The 16704-nt window shown below is 36.0% G+C and overlaps 1 protein-coding gene across 1 annotated transcript in view; it reads right to left on the reverse strand.

Annotated features, from left to right (window-relative positions):
• AFAP1L1 (actin filament associated protein 1 like 1) overlaps positions 1-16704 on the reverse strand; it is a gene marked incomplete at its 5' end in the record, with an annotated part of 37245 nt that overhangs the window by 20121 nt on the left and 420 nt on the right. Inside the window, 8 exons of the mRNA XM_051978942.1 lie at positions 331-421; positions 2659-2751; positions 3757-3936; positions 5602-5813; positions 6790-6888; positions 10955-11063; positions 12729-12823; positions 14556-14639. Coding sequence (XP_051834902.1) covers positions 331-421; positions 2659-2751; positions 3757-3936; positions 5602-5813; positions 6790-6888; positions 10955-11063; positions 12729-12823; positions 14556-14639 — 963 coding nt within the window. The remainder of the gene's footprint in view (positions 1-330; positions 422-2658; positions 2752-3756; positions 3937-5601; positions 5814-6789; positions 6889-10954; positions 11064-12728; positions 12824-14555; positions 14640-16704) is intronic.

Below are 16704 nucleotides of genomic sequence, written 5' to 3' on the forward strand. Positions count from 1 at the left end.
TCACTTAGCTTCAAGGGAACTTAAGAGAAGGGCTGATCCAGGACACATCTGAAAGATATAGTACCCTGCTCTCTCAACATTACACTTGCATACAAACTGCATGGTGGCTTAAAACTTTCCAGTGAAAAGACAAGCTCCAAACATACACATTTACACACACAGAGCCATATACATATGCACAGACATTCAGAGATACTACTCCTTTCTCCACACACACACACACACACACACACACACTCACATACAAAGACACATTCACATATACCCTCCCATAGGCTACTTTAAGATGCCTTTGGGGATTGATGGTTAGAGGAGGACTGATGCTCTTACCAGGGTCTCCTTGTTCACGGCGACTATTGGTTGAACAGCCTTCTGTGCTGATGCTGTCTGAGTCTGATGTCTGCTTATCTGGGGATAATCTCTGCAGGAAGAGAAAACAGTCAGGACGTATGTGTGCCACTGATTCTCTCCTCAATTATGTCTCCTGTCCCAATGATATTCACTTGCTCACACTGCTCTTCCAAGGATTTATCAAGGTGGAAAAGCTTTTAAGTATGGATCCATTGATGGACCCTGGTCTTTATCATCTGAGGCCCAATCTAATATAAAACTTGCATTTTTATAGTGTTTGAAAGCTCCACAAAGCATTTTTCTCATAATAATCCTATGAAGTAGATAGGAAAACGATTCTCATTTTAAGGAGAAAGAAACTGAAGCTCAGAAAGGAAGAAAATTATTTTTCCTTGCAGAATAGCTCAGTGCTATCACCAAAGAGTTAGCCACTGTGGGGAGGGGGGGTGAGGAGAGAGAAAAGAGGGAAGGAGGTATACATATACATCCACATACTCGCCAAAGCAGTTCATGAAGATTTATATAGAAGGAAGATCCTACTTTTTTCCTTGGCCCCAGAGGGAAGAATTAAATTGTAATGAGAAAATGTAGACTTTATCAAACACAAAAAACCTTACTAATAATGGTTCAAAAAAAGAGAAAAAGAATAGGCTGTCTAGAGATAGCTAGATAATGAGCACTAGGATAGAGCATTGGGTCTGGAGTCCTGCATTCAAATATGTTCTCAGATACTAATTGTGTGACCCTGGGCAATCAGTTTTCTTAACTGTGAAATGTATAACCTACCTTGCAAAATTGTTAAAAGGATCAAATAAGGTAATATTAAAAAAAAAAAAACTACAACACAGTGCTCGACACCTGGGAAGTACTTAATAAATGCTTATTTCCTTTCCTTCCTTCAGAGGTAATAGGTTCTGAGTCACTGGAGGGCTTCAAGAAGGGACTGGATGACTAATATTAAGGGTGTTATAGAAGGGATTTGTATTTAGATGCATGTTAGACAAAATGGTCTCTGATGTTCCTTCTAACTCAAGTTTCTGTAAAAATCCTCAAGTCATTTTCACCAGAACTAATAGCTAGTAATACCAGCCTCATGTGATAGATGTGTAATTGATTTATTTTTGAATTCAAATATAGGCCTTTATATATTATCTTTATTATATTTCATCTATTAATTCTAGCATGTGTTTCCAGCTTTTACATGTCCTTTCAGTTCCTAATTGTGTTATTTCCCTCTCTCCACCTCCTCATTTCCACAGGAACAAATTCAATTCAACAAGTCTTATGAACTCTGATAAGTGCAAGAAGACTAATGAGGAAAAATGCCACCCACCTTCTGACAGAGAGGGGAGGAACTAAAGTAAGCAGGAGACACACATTTTTGAAAATAGTCAATGAAAGAATGTGCTTTCCTTGACTATATATTTATTACAGGTTTTTTTCTCTCTCCTGGGGTAGAGTGGATGGAAGAAAGAGAAAATAAATGTTAATTGAAAAAAATAAACCCATTTTATCCATTAAAGCCCAAATGTAGCATCACTGTGAAATCTCTTATCTCTCCATAAGAATGTTTTTTTTTCCTTTACTGAATTCTTATCATTAGCTATATCTTTATACTCCTTACTCCATTAATGCCTTATATTTGAGAAGCATTTGTATTCATGTCTTTTTCACTACTGCTAATCTATGAACTCCAGAAGAAACCAAGCCAAACTACCATGGATTATTTGTAAAGTTGCTCCAGCTCTGAGATCTTATGATCCTATAAAAAGCCTAGAATGAATGTAGCTATATGAGAGAGTTCTTTTCCTTGGGACGCAGTTTCCTCTTTGGTAAAATCAAGAGGCTGTACTAAATGTATTCTGAGGTCATTCTCACTCCTGAAGTTTCTGTGCTTACATGAGACTAGCATGGGACACTATAAAGTCTTCCAAAGTGGGAAGCATACTTATATATACATACATACATACATACATGGCATCAAGTTTAAAAAAATTAAATTTAAAAAGAAGAAAAAAAAAGGCAGCATGGACTAGTGAAATGAGCACTAAATTTCGATGGAAGGGTCCTGGATTCAATTATTTAGCCTTTATTACCTTTGATATCTTTATCTGAATAAAACCAAATTGAACAGCTAATTTCTTATGATGATCTTATATCTTTGCATCTACTTCAGATTAAAGTGATTTACAAATCACATTGAGCAGTTAATAAATATTTGACAGATGAATTGATTTACGAAGTTACTCTTGTTTTGAGCAATGAGCTTCCAAGGAAGCCTAGAGGATACCAAAAAAGAGACATTACCTTGTCTAAGTCTAGTTTGTGCTGGAAAACGGGAGACTTGGGTTCCTCTGTTCCATCTGCTCCTCCACAAGACTTGCTCACCTCTTTTATAACCTGTGGAAAGAATCAGAATAAGCATGAAATATTCTCATCTTTTCTAAAAATGAATGTAAGGGGAAGGAGTGGAAAGAAAGATGACTCAACTGGAAAAATTGAGTGATAATGGTGTTTTTTGCAAGTGGCCTTGGGAAAGATGATTTGTACATATTTCATTTAAAAGAGCTTTTATACATATTAATGTATTTGATTTTCATAATACCAAGGGCAGGAACCATCATCTCATTCTTATAAAAGAGGAAACTGAAGCTCAGAGAAGTGATTGGCTCAAGGTCTCACAGCCAGTTTTAATGATAATTTAGGAACTAGAAAGCAGGTCTCATTTGCCTCCTTTTTTAGTAGGAGACTAGTTTAGCTAGTTTCATGCAAATACAGGACTGAGAAAGACTTCAGAACTCATCTAGTACAACCTCTTGATTTTACCAAGGAGGAAGCTGAGTCTTATCCAGCTGCATCCATTTTAGACTTCTATAGGATCACAGGATATCAGAGCTGGACACCTTACAGATCATCCAATGCAGCTCCCTTTTACTCCCAAGACAATGTGAAAAAGAGGAAACCAAATATTCAGTAAGGAGAGTATCATAGAAGGCCCAAAAAAGAAGTAGCTCAAAGCTCTAGTGCAGGGGTCCTCAAACTTTTAAAATAGGGGGTCAGTTCATCCCGACTATAGTAAAAACAAAAACTTTGTTTTGTGGGCCTTTAAATAAACTACATAGCCCTGGGTGAGAAGGATAAACGTCCTCAACTGCTACATCTGGCCTGCGGGCCGTAGTTTGAGGATCCCTGCTAGTGTTTTAATAGGATCATAGGAAAAAGGAAAAGCCACAGGCACCCTCTTCCAGGGTCCTAGGATTTCAGTCCTGCTGTCAAGACAATTAGCAATTGAGTCTGTTGACCAATTCAGAACCTGGGAAATGCAAATATGCTTTAGAGACACTCTCCCCTGCTTTAGGTATTTGAGGTAGCTCAGCATGAGAAAAAAAAGACTAGTGTTTCTACCTTCAGCCATTCTTCAGCCTGTTCCTTGCTCTGTACAGCCAAAACCAGGGCCTCTGTACCACCCAGAGAGAAGCGTAGCTCGTGTTTCTTGCGACGTCCATCCCTGGGCACATAAATGACATTACAGACTCCCAGAGCCAGCTTCAGGTGGGGCTGGTGGTCCTTGGAGTTTTTGTAACACTGAGAGAGAGAGAAAGAGAGAGAGAGGTTGGGGAGAGACAATGAGTGTGAGTAAGGGAGACAAAAAGAGAAAGGAGAGAAAAGGAAAGAGAGGGAAAAAGAGCTATAGCATACTTTAAGGATCTTTGTCATATTTTACAGTGAGAAGAAGATCAGGTTTGCTATACCCTGGCTTCCCAATAGCTACCCACATATTGTAACTAGGACCTCATGCATAGCTCATAGGAACACCCTTCACTCCCATCCTAATCCTCAGGGACTGATGTACACTACATAGTTAATTCATCCAATCCTGCTCAATCCAATCCAGGCAAGATCATCACACATAGGAACACCAATCCTACTGGTCTTAGAAAGAGATACATACCTACTTTAATTGCATCATATATAGCCTAATAATATTACTTGGTACCATGAAAATCCAACATTTGGACAAAGATCACATATTTCAGATTATAAGCAGTTAAATTCCTATTGTAGATAATCTAAAAACTGTTGCTTCTTCAAGCTCTCTGACCCTTTTTTTGTTCTCTCTCTATGCTATGGGAGACATAGTTATGTTGCTATGGAAACAGAAGAGGGGATACCCAGAACTGAGGGCCATTTTGTATTTTGTTTGCTTCATCAGCTGCCAGAGAGAAAACAACATATTATCTAATACTCAACTTTTTAGCGATGAACCTCTCCACATTTAGCTGGGCTGGTCCTTGGATAAGACAGTGCATTGCCAAGACCATTTCTAATGGATTTTGAGCTAGGAAGGACCTGCCACAGCTTGCACTCCACTGGCATAACCTTCTATGTGAAAGTGAGGCATGAAGAACAAAAGATAATTGTAAATAAAAATTCAATTAATATGATTTTCCTCATGTGTCTCACAAATGTATGAAGAGAATCTGGATTCTTGAATATACAAAGAATCCCAAGTTCTTATATATATTTTACCATCCTGGAAAGAATTGGAGGATAAACCCAGTGATGGACTATGTGGGACAGTCATCTGGGACTCAGCTTACTAAGAATATAAAGAAGAAACCCACTACTTAAGGTCTGACTATCAGTGAACAATATTATTTTAACTAGAGCAGATGTTCTTAGCCTTGTGTTGTATCATAGCAGTCTGGTGAAAACTCTGAACCTCCTTTTCAGAATAATGTCTTTGAATGAATAAAATATAATATATAGGATTACCAAAGAAAAAATATACTCAGATACAGTTATCAAAATATTTTTTAAAAACTCAGACCAAAGCTAATAACCTCTGAACCAAAGCAACTCGATTTATAATGACAATTTCTAAGGGTGAAGACAATGTCAGATCTAATGAAAATGAATTTTAGAAGTGTAGCAGTAATAAGGATTTTCATTTCTATGGCACTTTATGGTGATGAAGCATTTTTATAACAGAAGTCTTATAATGTAAGTAAGGCAAATATTACTAACCCTATTTGATAAATGAGGAAAATAAAGTATAGAGAGGGAAAATGTCTCCTATATGGTTGCATGAAAAGTGAGAGCAAAAATTCCATTTCTCTCTCTCACGTACATGTGCCCAACATATAAACCATATGGCTGTATGCATGAATCAGTAGATCACAGACACACACACACACACACACACACACACACACACACACACACACACACAGAGTCACTAGATCTCACCAACAGCTGATTGTCCCTGATAAGAGTCAGTTGCTTGGCCCACTGGCCAAAGCGTTTTTTCCGTAGTAGGAAGGCACAGATTCTACAATCTTTCACCAGGTGCATGGAAGCTTCCTCTGAAGGCCACTGATGAGTTAATTGCTGCCCCTTTCCATCCTCTTCTTCATCATCATAGGATTCATAAGAGCTGCTCATGGCATCTGAGTCATTATCTGGATGAAGTAAAGGAAAGTTTCAAGTTACTCTTGGGATCACCTCAGACCAAGGAAGCATCTGGCTCTTCTACTTCAATTCAATTCAATAAACATTTATTAAATGCCTGCTCTGTGCCAGGCACTGTGTAAACATTGGGGACAGAAATGAGAAAAAGAAAAACAGATCTTGTTCAAGGGATCAAGGGTGCAGGGCTGAGGCTGCTGGAGATTTGGATCAGAAATTTTGGATCTAGAATCAAAACAAAATTATGAAACTGGAAGAGACCTTAGAACAAAGACTATGATAACAACAATAATAAATCTCATTGATAACAATATTTCAATATTTGCAAAATACTAACCTTACTGTAAACTCGTCTAGTAGGATACAGTAGAACCTTATCTGCCAAATATCAATCCACATTTAGCTTCACTTCTTTTATTTTACAAGACTGACAATTAAGATTTATTAAGCACCTATTATGTGCTTTGCAGTAAAAAGAACAAAGTGCATACAAGTTGAAACTCCATATTCAAACTGTTGCCCAGGCCTGTCAATTTCACCTTTGCAACATTTTTCAAATATATTCCCTTCTCTTCTGAAACTGTTACCACCCTCTAGCAGTCATGTCATGGCCCCCAGTTAGTAAACTCCACTGAGTCCCTATCACCTCCAAGATCAAATAACAAATCCTCAGACTTTCCAAAGAGGAAACTGAAACTCAGAGAAGTGATTGGCTCAAGGTCTCACAGCCAGTTTTAATGATAATTTAGGAACTAGAAAGCAATCTTCTTACACCTTATACCTCTCCCTACCACCCTCCATGTGTTCTTTTATCCACTGATACTGACACCCTTGGTGCTCCTCAAAATACTTCTTAGTTGTTGACTGTTGAACTGTATTGTATATGCCTCTTGCAATTATGGAGATTATGTACCACAAGATGTTCTGGGAGTGAAGATCTCCACATTTTTAAGTGACTGTAGGACTTACAAGAATTCTTCTGCTCTCCATTAATCCTGGTCATGGGGTAGCTGCTGTCTGCATCCTCATAGTAACCATCCACAATGGAGTTGGGTGGGCTTGAACCATCTGCAAGAAAGGCAAAAATAACATAAGATAGGAGGCATAAAAAAAGGATTTTGAGTTCAATATCAAGGCTCTCAAAAAATTCCTCATTTTATGAGAAAAATCTAAGTATTCTCTCTTCTGAACAGAAAATGAAAAGTCTGACCTTATTACCCCTCTTGTTAGAGTGAGTAATGTGAAAAAGGAGGCAAAAAAGCCCCTGGAAAATAAAAGTAAAAATCATTTTAAAATACAGAATGCTAGAACTAGTAGATACTTTAAAATAGAACATAGAATATCAAACCACAAAATATGTTAGAACATAGAAAACAATATCAGAGCCAGAAGGCACCTTTGAACATAGACTGATAAGATGGTACAGCAGAATATAGTACATAAATAAACCTTTAGAGCTGTTCTAAGTCACCTTAGAACATAGAATGTTAGGCAAGGAAGACGTTTTAGAATACACAGAATTTCAGAACTGGAAGATATTAGAAGATAAGATATTTGAAGTAAGCAGAATCCCCCTAATTCCCAGTGCAATATCTTTTCCATCATACTATCCTTTAATTTGATCTACTGAAGAAAAAATATATATTATAGATATCCTTTCATCATAGGAGTTAGAAATGCATTGTCCCTATGATCTGGAAAATTCATGTATAATTTTTGGCCCTTCCTTCATACCAGAGAAGTCTTCCAGCTTCATGGATCTCCTTTTTATTTTTTTTCTTAATATTATACAATGTTTTACATATATTTTATGCATTTCTGATTATCCAAACTTTTTGTCATCTACTAGCTCTCACACACAGGTCATCTGTGGCTTCCACAAAACTCTCAAATTCCCATTGAATTTCTTATTCTGATCACAATATATCAAAATTGCAATGGGAAAGTTGCCATATGGAAGGGATAACTGTAGTCTGCATTTTGGTACAAGTCTGTTAGAAATTTTTTTTAAAATTTAAATAAGACAAATGTCTTAGTTAAATATATTAATAACATAATATTAATATATAAATATATAATACAACAAATATATAGATAATAAAAATGTTTTTAAAAGTCTTATTCTAAATGTCAAAACTAGCATGGTCATCTTGGACTTCCCTCATAACCTTTCCCAGGTCATCTCTCTGCCTTAAGACAATCTGTGGTATATATACAATTATACCAGTGTGTATATATATTTGTGACTCTTGAGCAAGAAAATGTTAATTTTTTAATAATGTTTTAATAATATGTTAAAAGACAGTTTGGGGTTAACATTCTAGAATATCAGTCATTTAATCTTCTGTTAAAACAACAGTGATAATCAAAGACTCCTTGCTAGATCATGGGCTTCTAGGATTGATAGAGGCTCCTCCTTGTGTTCAGTATATTTTTTCTGATTTGAAAAAGTCATAGGGTCAATAATTCGAAGGGGAGAAGTACAAAGATCTTAACTAGACAAGAGATTCTCTTTGTTCTAAATTTTGTGATCCATTTTCCCCAAGGCCTTATTTTTTATAGTTGACCTTCACACTTCAAGGAAGTTCATAAAACATTTTGGGGAGGAAAATATTTATTTCTCAATATTTTCATAAGAATCAAAAGGGAAAGTGTATTTATTTATTATATTAGGCTTTAAGATTTGTAAAACGCTTTACAAATATTATCTTATTTGATCCTTCCAAAAACCCTAGTGAATAATTCCTATTACCATCCCCATTTTATAAATGAAAAAACTGAGGCAGACAGAGATTACATGACTTAAAATCATACAGCCAGCAAGTTTGTGAGATGGAATTTGACTTCTGACCCAATATCTAGCACGTTAGACACTATGCCATAGCCTAACATTTGTAACTATGGAGAATGAATTGCCCAAAGTCATTGAGAAAGTAGTGTCATAGATGGACCTAGGATTTCAAGTCCATCACATCATACTTTCACTTGTAGAAAGAAGCCAGGACCATTCCTTCCTCTATTGTGATTCAGAATCTTTAATATCCAAGGATATTAGCTCATTGAAGCTGAGCAAATACTTAATCTGGCCACAGATAGTGTTAGAGAGAGAAGTGCAGGAGATTGATACTGAAGGAAGCAAGAGAGGGAATGGATTTCATTCAGTCCCTGTTCTGAGAGAAGACCTCTGGAAACCTGGCAATACTATCCAGAGGCAGTATCTAACAGGAAGGATACTGTATGACGTAACAGGGGCCTTCTACTCTGGAAAAGGTTCCAGTATGTCTCTTCCTGAGTTACTCCCCTATCTGGCCTTATGGCTCTCCCACTCCCAGAGATATTGTGAGCCTGGCCTTGCTTCCTCAGTGGAAAGACAATTCTAGTATATTCTTCAGATCAAAGAATTGAAATAGTTTAAGCATATGGGTGATGTCGAACTGATTATTGCCCCTTCCTTTGCTCTTCTCATTTCAAGACTTGAGACAAAGTGAAGCTAGAGTTGCTGTATTTCAACTGAATCCTTTTGAATTTGCACCTACTTGGAAAAGATCCTAATGCCAGATTAGAAAGAGACCAAGTCATCCAACATAATCCTCTCCCCTTCAAGAGATAAAGAAACTGAGGGAGGGCAAGGGACTGACCCTATGCTACACACTATGTAAGTGAATCAATATTCAAAACTAGGTTTCTCATTTTGATAACTCAGGGTTTTGTCTGTTTTTTATTTAATTATATTTGATGTTCTCCCCCCTCCCCAGTTTTGGCGAGCTATTATTTCACTTATTTTATTTTTCGCTCTTCCTACTTATTTTTCTTTTTTCTATTTTAGGCTGGCATATTGGTTTATTCCTTTTTCACATCTTTAAAATGAAGATTCAACTCTAAATTTCCCTTTCTAATTGAATTATAGTCTATATCATATATTTGTCTCTGGGATATATTTGACTATATATCAGAAATTTTGATAAGAATTTTTATATAATCATTTTATTTCATATAACCTATTTAAAAATAATTTCCATGTAAGTCTGTACCTTTTACTCATTATATTATCATTTACACATAAATTTCTTACCTTTTGATCCATAAAGGGATCTTTGGGACTTGGATACAGTTGATTTTTATAAATATCCCAAATGTACTTGGGGGAAAATGTATTTACCTCATTGAATTCTCTCTATATATTTAGTAGGTATAGTTAGTTTAGTCTTTGGTTTGACAATTTTTTTCTTGGTGTTATTACAAATTAATAAAAAAGCATGAAATCAATAATTAACTAAGAGTTTTGTTTCACCTTTTCAATACTTCAGAATTACTAAGTATTTGTGTTTTTTAAACAAATATTTACACTCACATACATATATATATGTATTTATATATATATATACACAAAATTGACTTACTATAATTCAGGGGAAAAAACTTATAATGTGCTATGCCCTTGACTGTTTTTAATGCATATTTAACTTGCAACATTAATATCACCAATAGTTTTTGTGAATTATTGTTGACATGAATAATTTAAGGTTAAAATTTTTTATTTAAATGTATATGGATCCTTTTTCATTGTTTCCTATAAAATACATTTTAAAGGATTCTGCTTTTTAATCCATTCCATAACCCTTACTTATTTATATTGGTATGTGAGTTCCATTATATTTTGGTTTACATTGATCAAATGCCTTCTCTGCTACCATTATTTGTCAAAAACTATTAAGCATATCAGAAGAATCTACATTTCTTTCTCTTATGATTGCTAGTGAACCAAATTTAAACAGAATTCCAATACTTTGTATTTTTAACTATGAAGGTTTCTTTACTATGGTTTTCTTCTTATCAAGAATTGGGGATTTGCTTTGGAATTAAGGTATAAATAGGTATCAATAAAATCATGAGAAAATGATAACATCCTGGCTATGTGACCCTTTTGCAAGCCATTCAACTTGTCAGTGATTTAAACATCTCTAAGATTTTAAGTTGCTGACCTACATTGGTAAATGTAGGTCATATAAGATCTCCTTTGAAATAGGTATAGTTCCTACCATCATATTAATTATCACATATTAATATGATAATATATTAATAATTATTTTATCCCTTCATTTCTCTGACCCCCTTAACCAACTTATGGACTCACTATGAGAGCTGATGTACTCAGGTGTCTTGCCTGGACTCAGAGGAAGGGCTTCTTCATAGTCATCTTCTGGAGGAGGATTAGTGGGAAGTGGTGGAGGAGGATCTGATGACTAAAATAAAAAAAAAATAAAGATAATGTGAGCAAAGACAAGGAGACTAGCATAGTCAGGAGAAGATCATAAAGTGATAGGAATGCCAGTTCCAATGTAAATCTAGAAGTTGGTATAAAGAATGGTAGGACTTTGGCACATTAGGGATCAAAGAATTGAACAATAAATCTCTATTAAGCAGCTACACTAGTCCAGGAACTGTGCTAAACATTAATGATTTAAAAAGAAGAAAAATTCCCTGCACTTTAGGGGCTTACAATCTAGTAAGAGATAAATGAAAATTGAAAATAAATACATACAAAATGAACAGGAATTAAAAATGGAGGCACTGGATATAAAGAAATTTAGAGATCACAAAGTCTATTTTATGGAATAGAAACCCAAGACCTGGAGAGAGGAAGTGATTCAGTCATTATCACACAGTGTGACTGTGCCAAACATCAGACTGAATCTCCCAACTTCCAGTGTACTTCTGATACTGTTTTCCATTTGAATAATGGCCTTTCATCTTCAGGAAGCCCTTATTATATAGAACATATCCATCCCCAGGTAAATTTGTGAATATGGATTTTTAAAAAATACATCAGTTGCTGTTCTAGATTCCTTATAGTTAGTTTAAAAAAATTTTTTTTTTGCCATAGATTCTCTGAGTCTTCATAATTGTTTTTTGTCACCATTTAACTGATGAGAAAACTCATCAAAAGCTCAAAAAAGGGGAGATGCTCTATCCAGGGTCATAAGGTTAAAGTAGGTAAAAGGTAATTATAACTCTTCAGCCTAAAGAAGAAACTCTATGAAATCTTTTGTAGTTTTGTTGTCGAGTCATTTCTGTAGTTTCCAATTCTTCCTGAACCCATTTGGGATTTTCTTAGCAAATATATTGGAGTGGTTTGTTATTTCCTTCTCTAGTTCATTTTATAGATGAAGAAATTGAGGTGAATAGGGTCAAGTGGCTTGCCCAAGGTCATACAGCTAAGTGTCTGAGAATCTTCCTGACTTCAGGCCTGACACTGACACCATGCCACATAGAATCAGGGAGGAAAATACTTCTGCAGTCTTCTTCTCTAATCATAACCAATATAGAGTATTATATTCCATTCCAGATGCTTTGCTTAGAAAGGAAGTTAACAAAATAGCATATATCCTAGAGACTCACCAGGATGATGAGGGGACTAGAAAGTGTGCCACATGAAAGTCTGTTGAGAGGAACTGAGAACATTTAGCCAGGAAAATATAAGAGGGGGTGGAAGGAAAGATGATAATTGCATTAAAGTGTTTGTAGGGCTTTCAGCTAAAAAAAGGAGTACACTCATTCTGCTTAGTCCCATAGGGCAGAAGTAGGAACAATGGAAACAGCAAAGAAACATTTCAGTTCAGTGTAAAAAATAACTTCCTGATTGAGCTATCCCAAAACAGGTCAGGCTACATTGTGAACTCCTCATCATTGGAAAGATGATCCATTCATTGTCAGGGACATTCAAAAGGGGACTCTTGCTCAGGGAGACATGAGTTGGATTAGGAGCCCTTTGGTGGCTTCTAGCTCCAAGATGCTGCGAGTTCATGTTCAATGCAATTAGTTCTACTTTTAGCATGAGAACTAGGGCCCATCCTTTCTTTCAAGGGGGGAGATCAGCACACAAAAAACCATTCTCATCCCTAACTTACTTTTCTCAGCAACTGACTTGTTGCTGGCTCCAAGTTGTCTCCATCAACCTCCCCATCATCTTCATGCATATTCTGAAGGTTGCTCAGGGCACAGTCTAGGGAAAATTTAGACCATTACACAGAAATTTAGTCTGGTATGAATTCCACCTTTTAAATCTCAGCTAAAATGCCACATATTTTGGGAAGATTTCCCTGCCCTCCCAGATTTTTAAAGACTTACCATCTCTGAACCACATAGATTGCTTTATTTTTATTTTGTGTTAATTTTCCATTTCCAAAAATATATATGATTCATTCTCTATCAAGTCTCTATCAGGAGATAGTATGCCTCACTATAAAATATGTAACATATAATATTGTGAATTATAGTTGTCTTTATACTTTAACCTCCCACCAAATTAAGCATTATGAGGATGAGGACTATGCCTAATCTATAGCCGAGTTTATTAAAGCTTTGTTGAAGCAACTAATGAAAGAATTTTTATCATACCATAACTGATTCCTCTTCATATATTCTATATTATAGCCAAATGGCCTATACTCTATCCCATTCTCTCCTGCCTTATATTTCTGATTACACTATCCTACCAAAGCCTAGAAATAGCTTCCTCAACCCCCCATCTCTGCTTTTAGAATTCTTTCTCCTTCTTCAAGGTCCAACTCAGGAGCAACTTTTCTAGATAGCTTTCCCTACTTCTTCACACTACCTCTCCACCAATCCCAATAAAATGATCTCTCCCTCTGCCGAGTTCTTCTAACACTTCTGCTTAAGACTTTTTAAAACTTCATTTTCTATTGTCTCATAGTGATTTTTGCATATGTCTAATAAATTGATCAACAATAAACTAATATTTATTAATTACCTACCATATGCCAGACTTACAGGGCTAAGGCATGGAGATATCAAAGACAAAAATAAATAAAAAAAACAATTTCTCTCTCTTCTACTTGAAATTGGACATAAATCCTCATTCTATTACTAGTGTCTTGAAAGTAGGGTCTGTAGAATACCTACCACATAGAATTGTTCAGCAAATTGTTAACACTATGTAAATATTAACCATTTTTTTAAATCAATGTTTGCATGCCCAACCCTCTAACTCAAGGCCTTGTATATAATGGGACATGACAAACATTGCATTGCATTGGGTTGCAATTGAGTTGAAATGGTTGCATTGAATTGAAAGTTAGAAACAAGGAACCCTAGAAATCAACTCTTCTAATTTTTTCATTTTATAGAGGGAAAGGAATTTATTCAAAGTAACAAGAGGCAGATCTCAGAGTTCCTAGTCTCATAGTTCTAGAGCTAGGATTGAAGCCTAAGGAATGGCTGACATGAGGGACTGGCACAAAATCATGAAGCTGTAGGGTCAGAGGTAAAGTATAAACTCAAGTCCTCTAGTTCCAAAGACACTTCCTGACTCTGTAGGTCAGGTTGCCTCTTTTTACTCTGAGGTAAGCCAAATGCAAATCCATTCTTCTTTCAAACTCAAATCTAGGTTTTCTCATGTCTTAATAATATTTATGTCTACAAAAAAACCTGAATTCTTCTTTATTCTTTCAAATGGTTAAATGCTAATTCCAAGGAACACCATGGAACAAAAAAACAACTGAAATTGAAGCTAGAAGATTGGGTTTCTAGGACTGACTCTGTTGTTGGACTTGCAATATAATTTTGGACAAGTCACTTGGATCTCTCCGGTCCCTCTGAGATGGTTGAAATTAGTTATCTCTCAGCTCTGACTTGTCCAAGATAAGGCAGGGGCCACCCAGGCATTTCAGGAAACAACAGAGGAAAACAAATAGTAGTGTGTCTGAAATACATACCAAATTCTTCAAAAAGAGACTCCACAAAACTAGGTCCAGAATATAAGTCAGCTGTGTTCATATACATGTAAGACATCTCTTTTCCTGCCAAAAAAAAAAATAGTTAACAGAGGAAGGAAGGAACTACTCTAACTACTACCTTAGATTTAAAGGGAGTTAAAGGTCTTTATTCCAGATTACAAAGTTAGGAAATTCTTCTACATCCACGAGGGACAGACAAATAGATGGGACACAGAGGAATAAGGAGGATGGAGAAAACCTGATGCAGGGGAAAGCACACTGTAAAATTGGGTTCTACTCCTGTCTGTCAGTAATTCACCTTATGTTATGCAAGTGACTTTTCCTTTCTATGTCTCAATTCCCCTAATGTAATTGAGAGGACTGGTAGAGATATTCTCTCAGGTCCATTTTAACATGTTAAAAACTTAAATTAAAGTAAATTTTAGAAAATCTGTGATTTTAGTTTGTTACTTAAGGCCAGACCTGAGCACGTATATATTCCTTTAACTAGAGGTGGCCAAGTTAATATCCTAGGTTTTGAGTCCTCTGCTTGCCAAGAGCAGAGAGGATCTGGAAGTGAGAAGGGCAAGGGTCATAAACTCAGACCCAAACCTGAAGTTATCCAGACTTAATTTGAAGACCTTCAGAGATGGAGGATTTAGTGCTGCTGAAAGTAGCTCTATTTCATTTTTAGACAGCTCTAATAAGGATGTTTACCTCTATTAAGAACCCAAAGAATAGTAATAATTGCTCACATTGACCTAGCACTTTAACGTTTATAAAGCATTTTATCCTATGTTATCTTATTTGATAAATATCACGACTGTGGATTTTATAACTGAGCAGAAAACAGATTCAAAGGTTAAGTGACTTACTTGGTCTCACCCAGTTAATAGTTGTGCTGCCTCATAGTTCATTAGCTTCTGCTCTCTGATGCTATCTCTGATCTGAGGGTCAAGCTAACCCCTGTTCTATATAACAGCCAAATATGTGAAGTCAGTTATCATGTTTCCCTTTCATCTTCTGTCAGGCAAATTCACCTAGTACCTTCAACTGAACCTCAAAGGACAGTTATTTTTTTCTGCCTTTGGGCCTCAATTTACTCATGTTCTATCTATTCCATTGATAAACTGAGGAAATCACCCTATCAACTGTAAAATGTGAATAAATGGGAACTATTATTTAATACATCAGTCTTATTTCCCTTTATATGGGAAATTTATGACAGCAAGGACTGGAAAGAATGGGCATGTCTTTGTCTAATCTTAGGGTACTGTACTTTGAGATGACAAACTGGATTAGCTGGTTCTCTAAAGTGTCCCTTGGTTGAGAGAGGAAGGCCATTACTCAACAAGATCTCTTTCACTGGCTATAGAATTTAGAGATAGAAAGGATCTTAAAGATCACTGAAGCTAAATGCTTTACTTTTTAGAAGAGAAAAAATTTGAAGCCCAAAAAGGGAAAGTGCCTCTCCAATTAGAATTTATCATTTGGACCTGGAAGAGCTGACCCCATGAGTGAAGCAGACAAGCATCTCGAGACTTTCTGAAATTAAAGAATGTCCACAAAAAAAGTAAAATGATAAAGATTCTTCATGATTTAATTGGTTTACAACTCTGAGAGAGGAAGAGGGAAACTTTTCTCTGTAGCAGAGGGTTTAAATAAAAACAAGGGTAATACAGAATAAGGTCATTCTCAGGTTGGTCTGTTGAGTGCATATCTCAGAGTAGCTCTGAGGCCTAGAGAATTATGGTCATGAAACTACCATTCTCCATATCTTCAGGAATTCAATTTGGTACTAACTTTGCCTCAAGATCCAAACAGTTACCAAATTATACTAGAGTCTACCTCTGCCATATCCTTCCCCCATACATCTCTTCATCAGTACCATTCTAGGTCTTCCCATCCTTACTTTTCTCTATTATACAAAAAAAAATTACTTAAAATCTATCTTTTACAACCCAGCCAGAATATACTTTTTCACTGGCATAGATGTGATCACATTAATGCTATGCTTAAAAAATCTCCATTAACTTCCTTCTATTTATTCAAGTAAGTTCAAATTCCTCTGCCTGGTATTCTAAGTTCTTTTTTCTCCATTTATTTTATGCCCCAGTTATTGGGGGACTGAATTATCCTCTGAACTGGC

Source organism: Antechinus flavipes, chromosome 2 (assembly GCF_016432865.1).
Source record: "Antechinus flavipes isolate AdamAnt ecotype Samford, QLD, Australia chromosome 2, AdamAnt_v2, whole genome shotgun sequence".
NCBI classification, from domain to species: domain Eukaryota; kingdom Metazoa; phylum Chordata; class Mammalia; order Dasyuromorphia; family Dasyuridae; genus Antechinus; species Antechinus flavipes.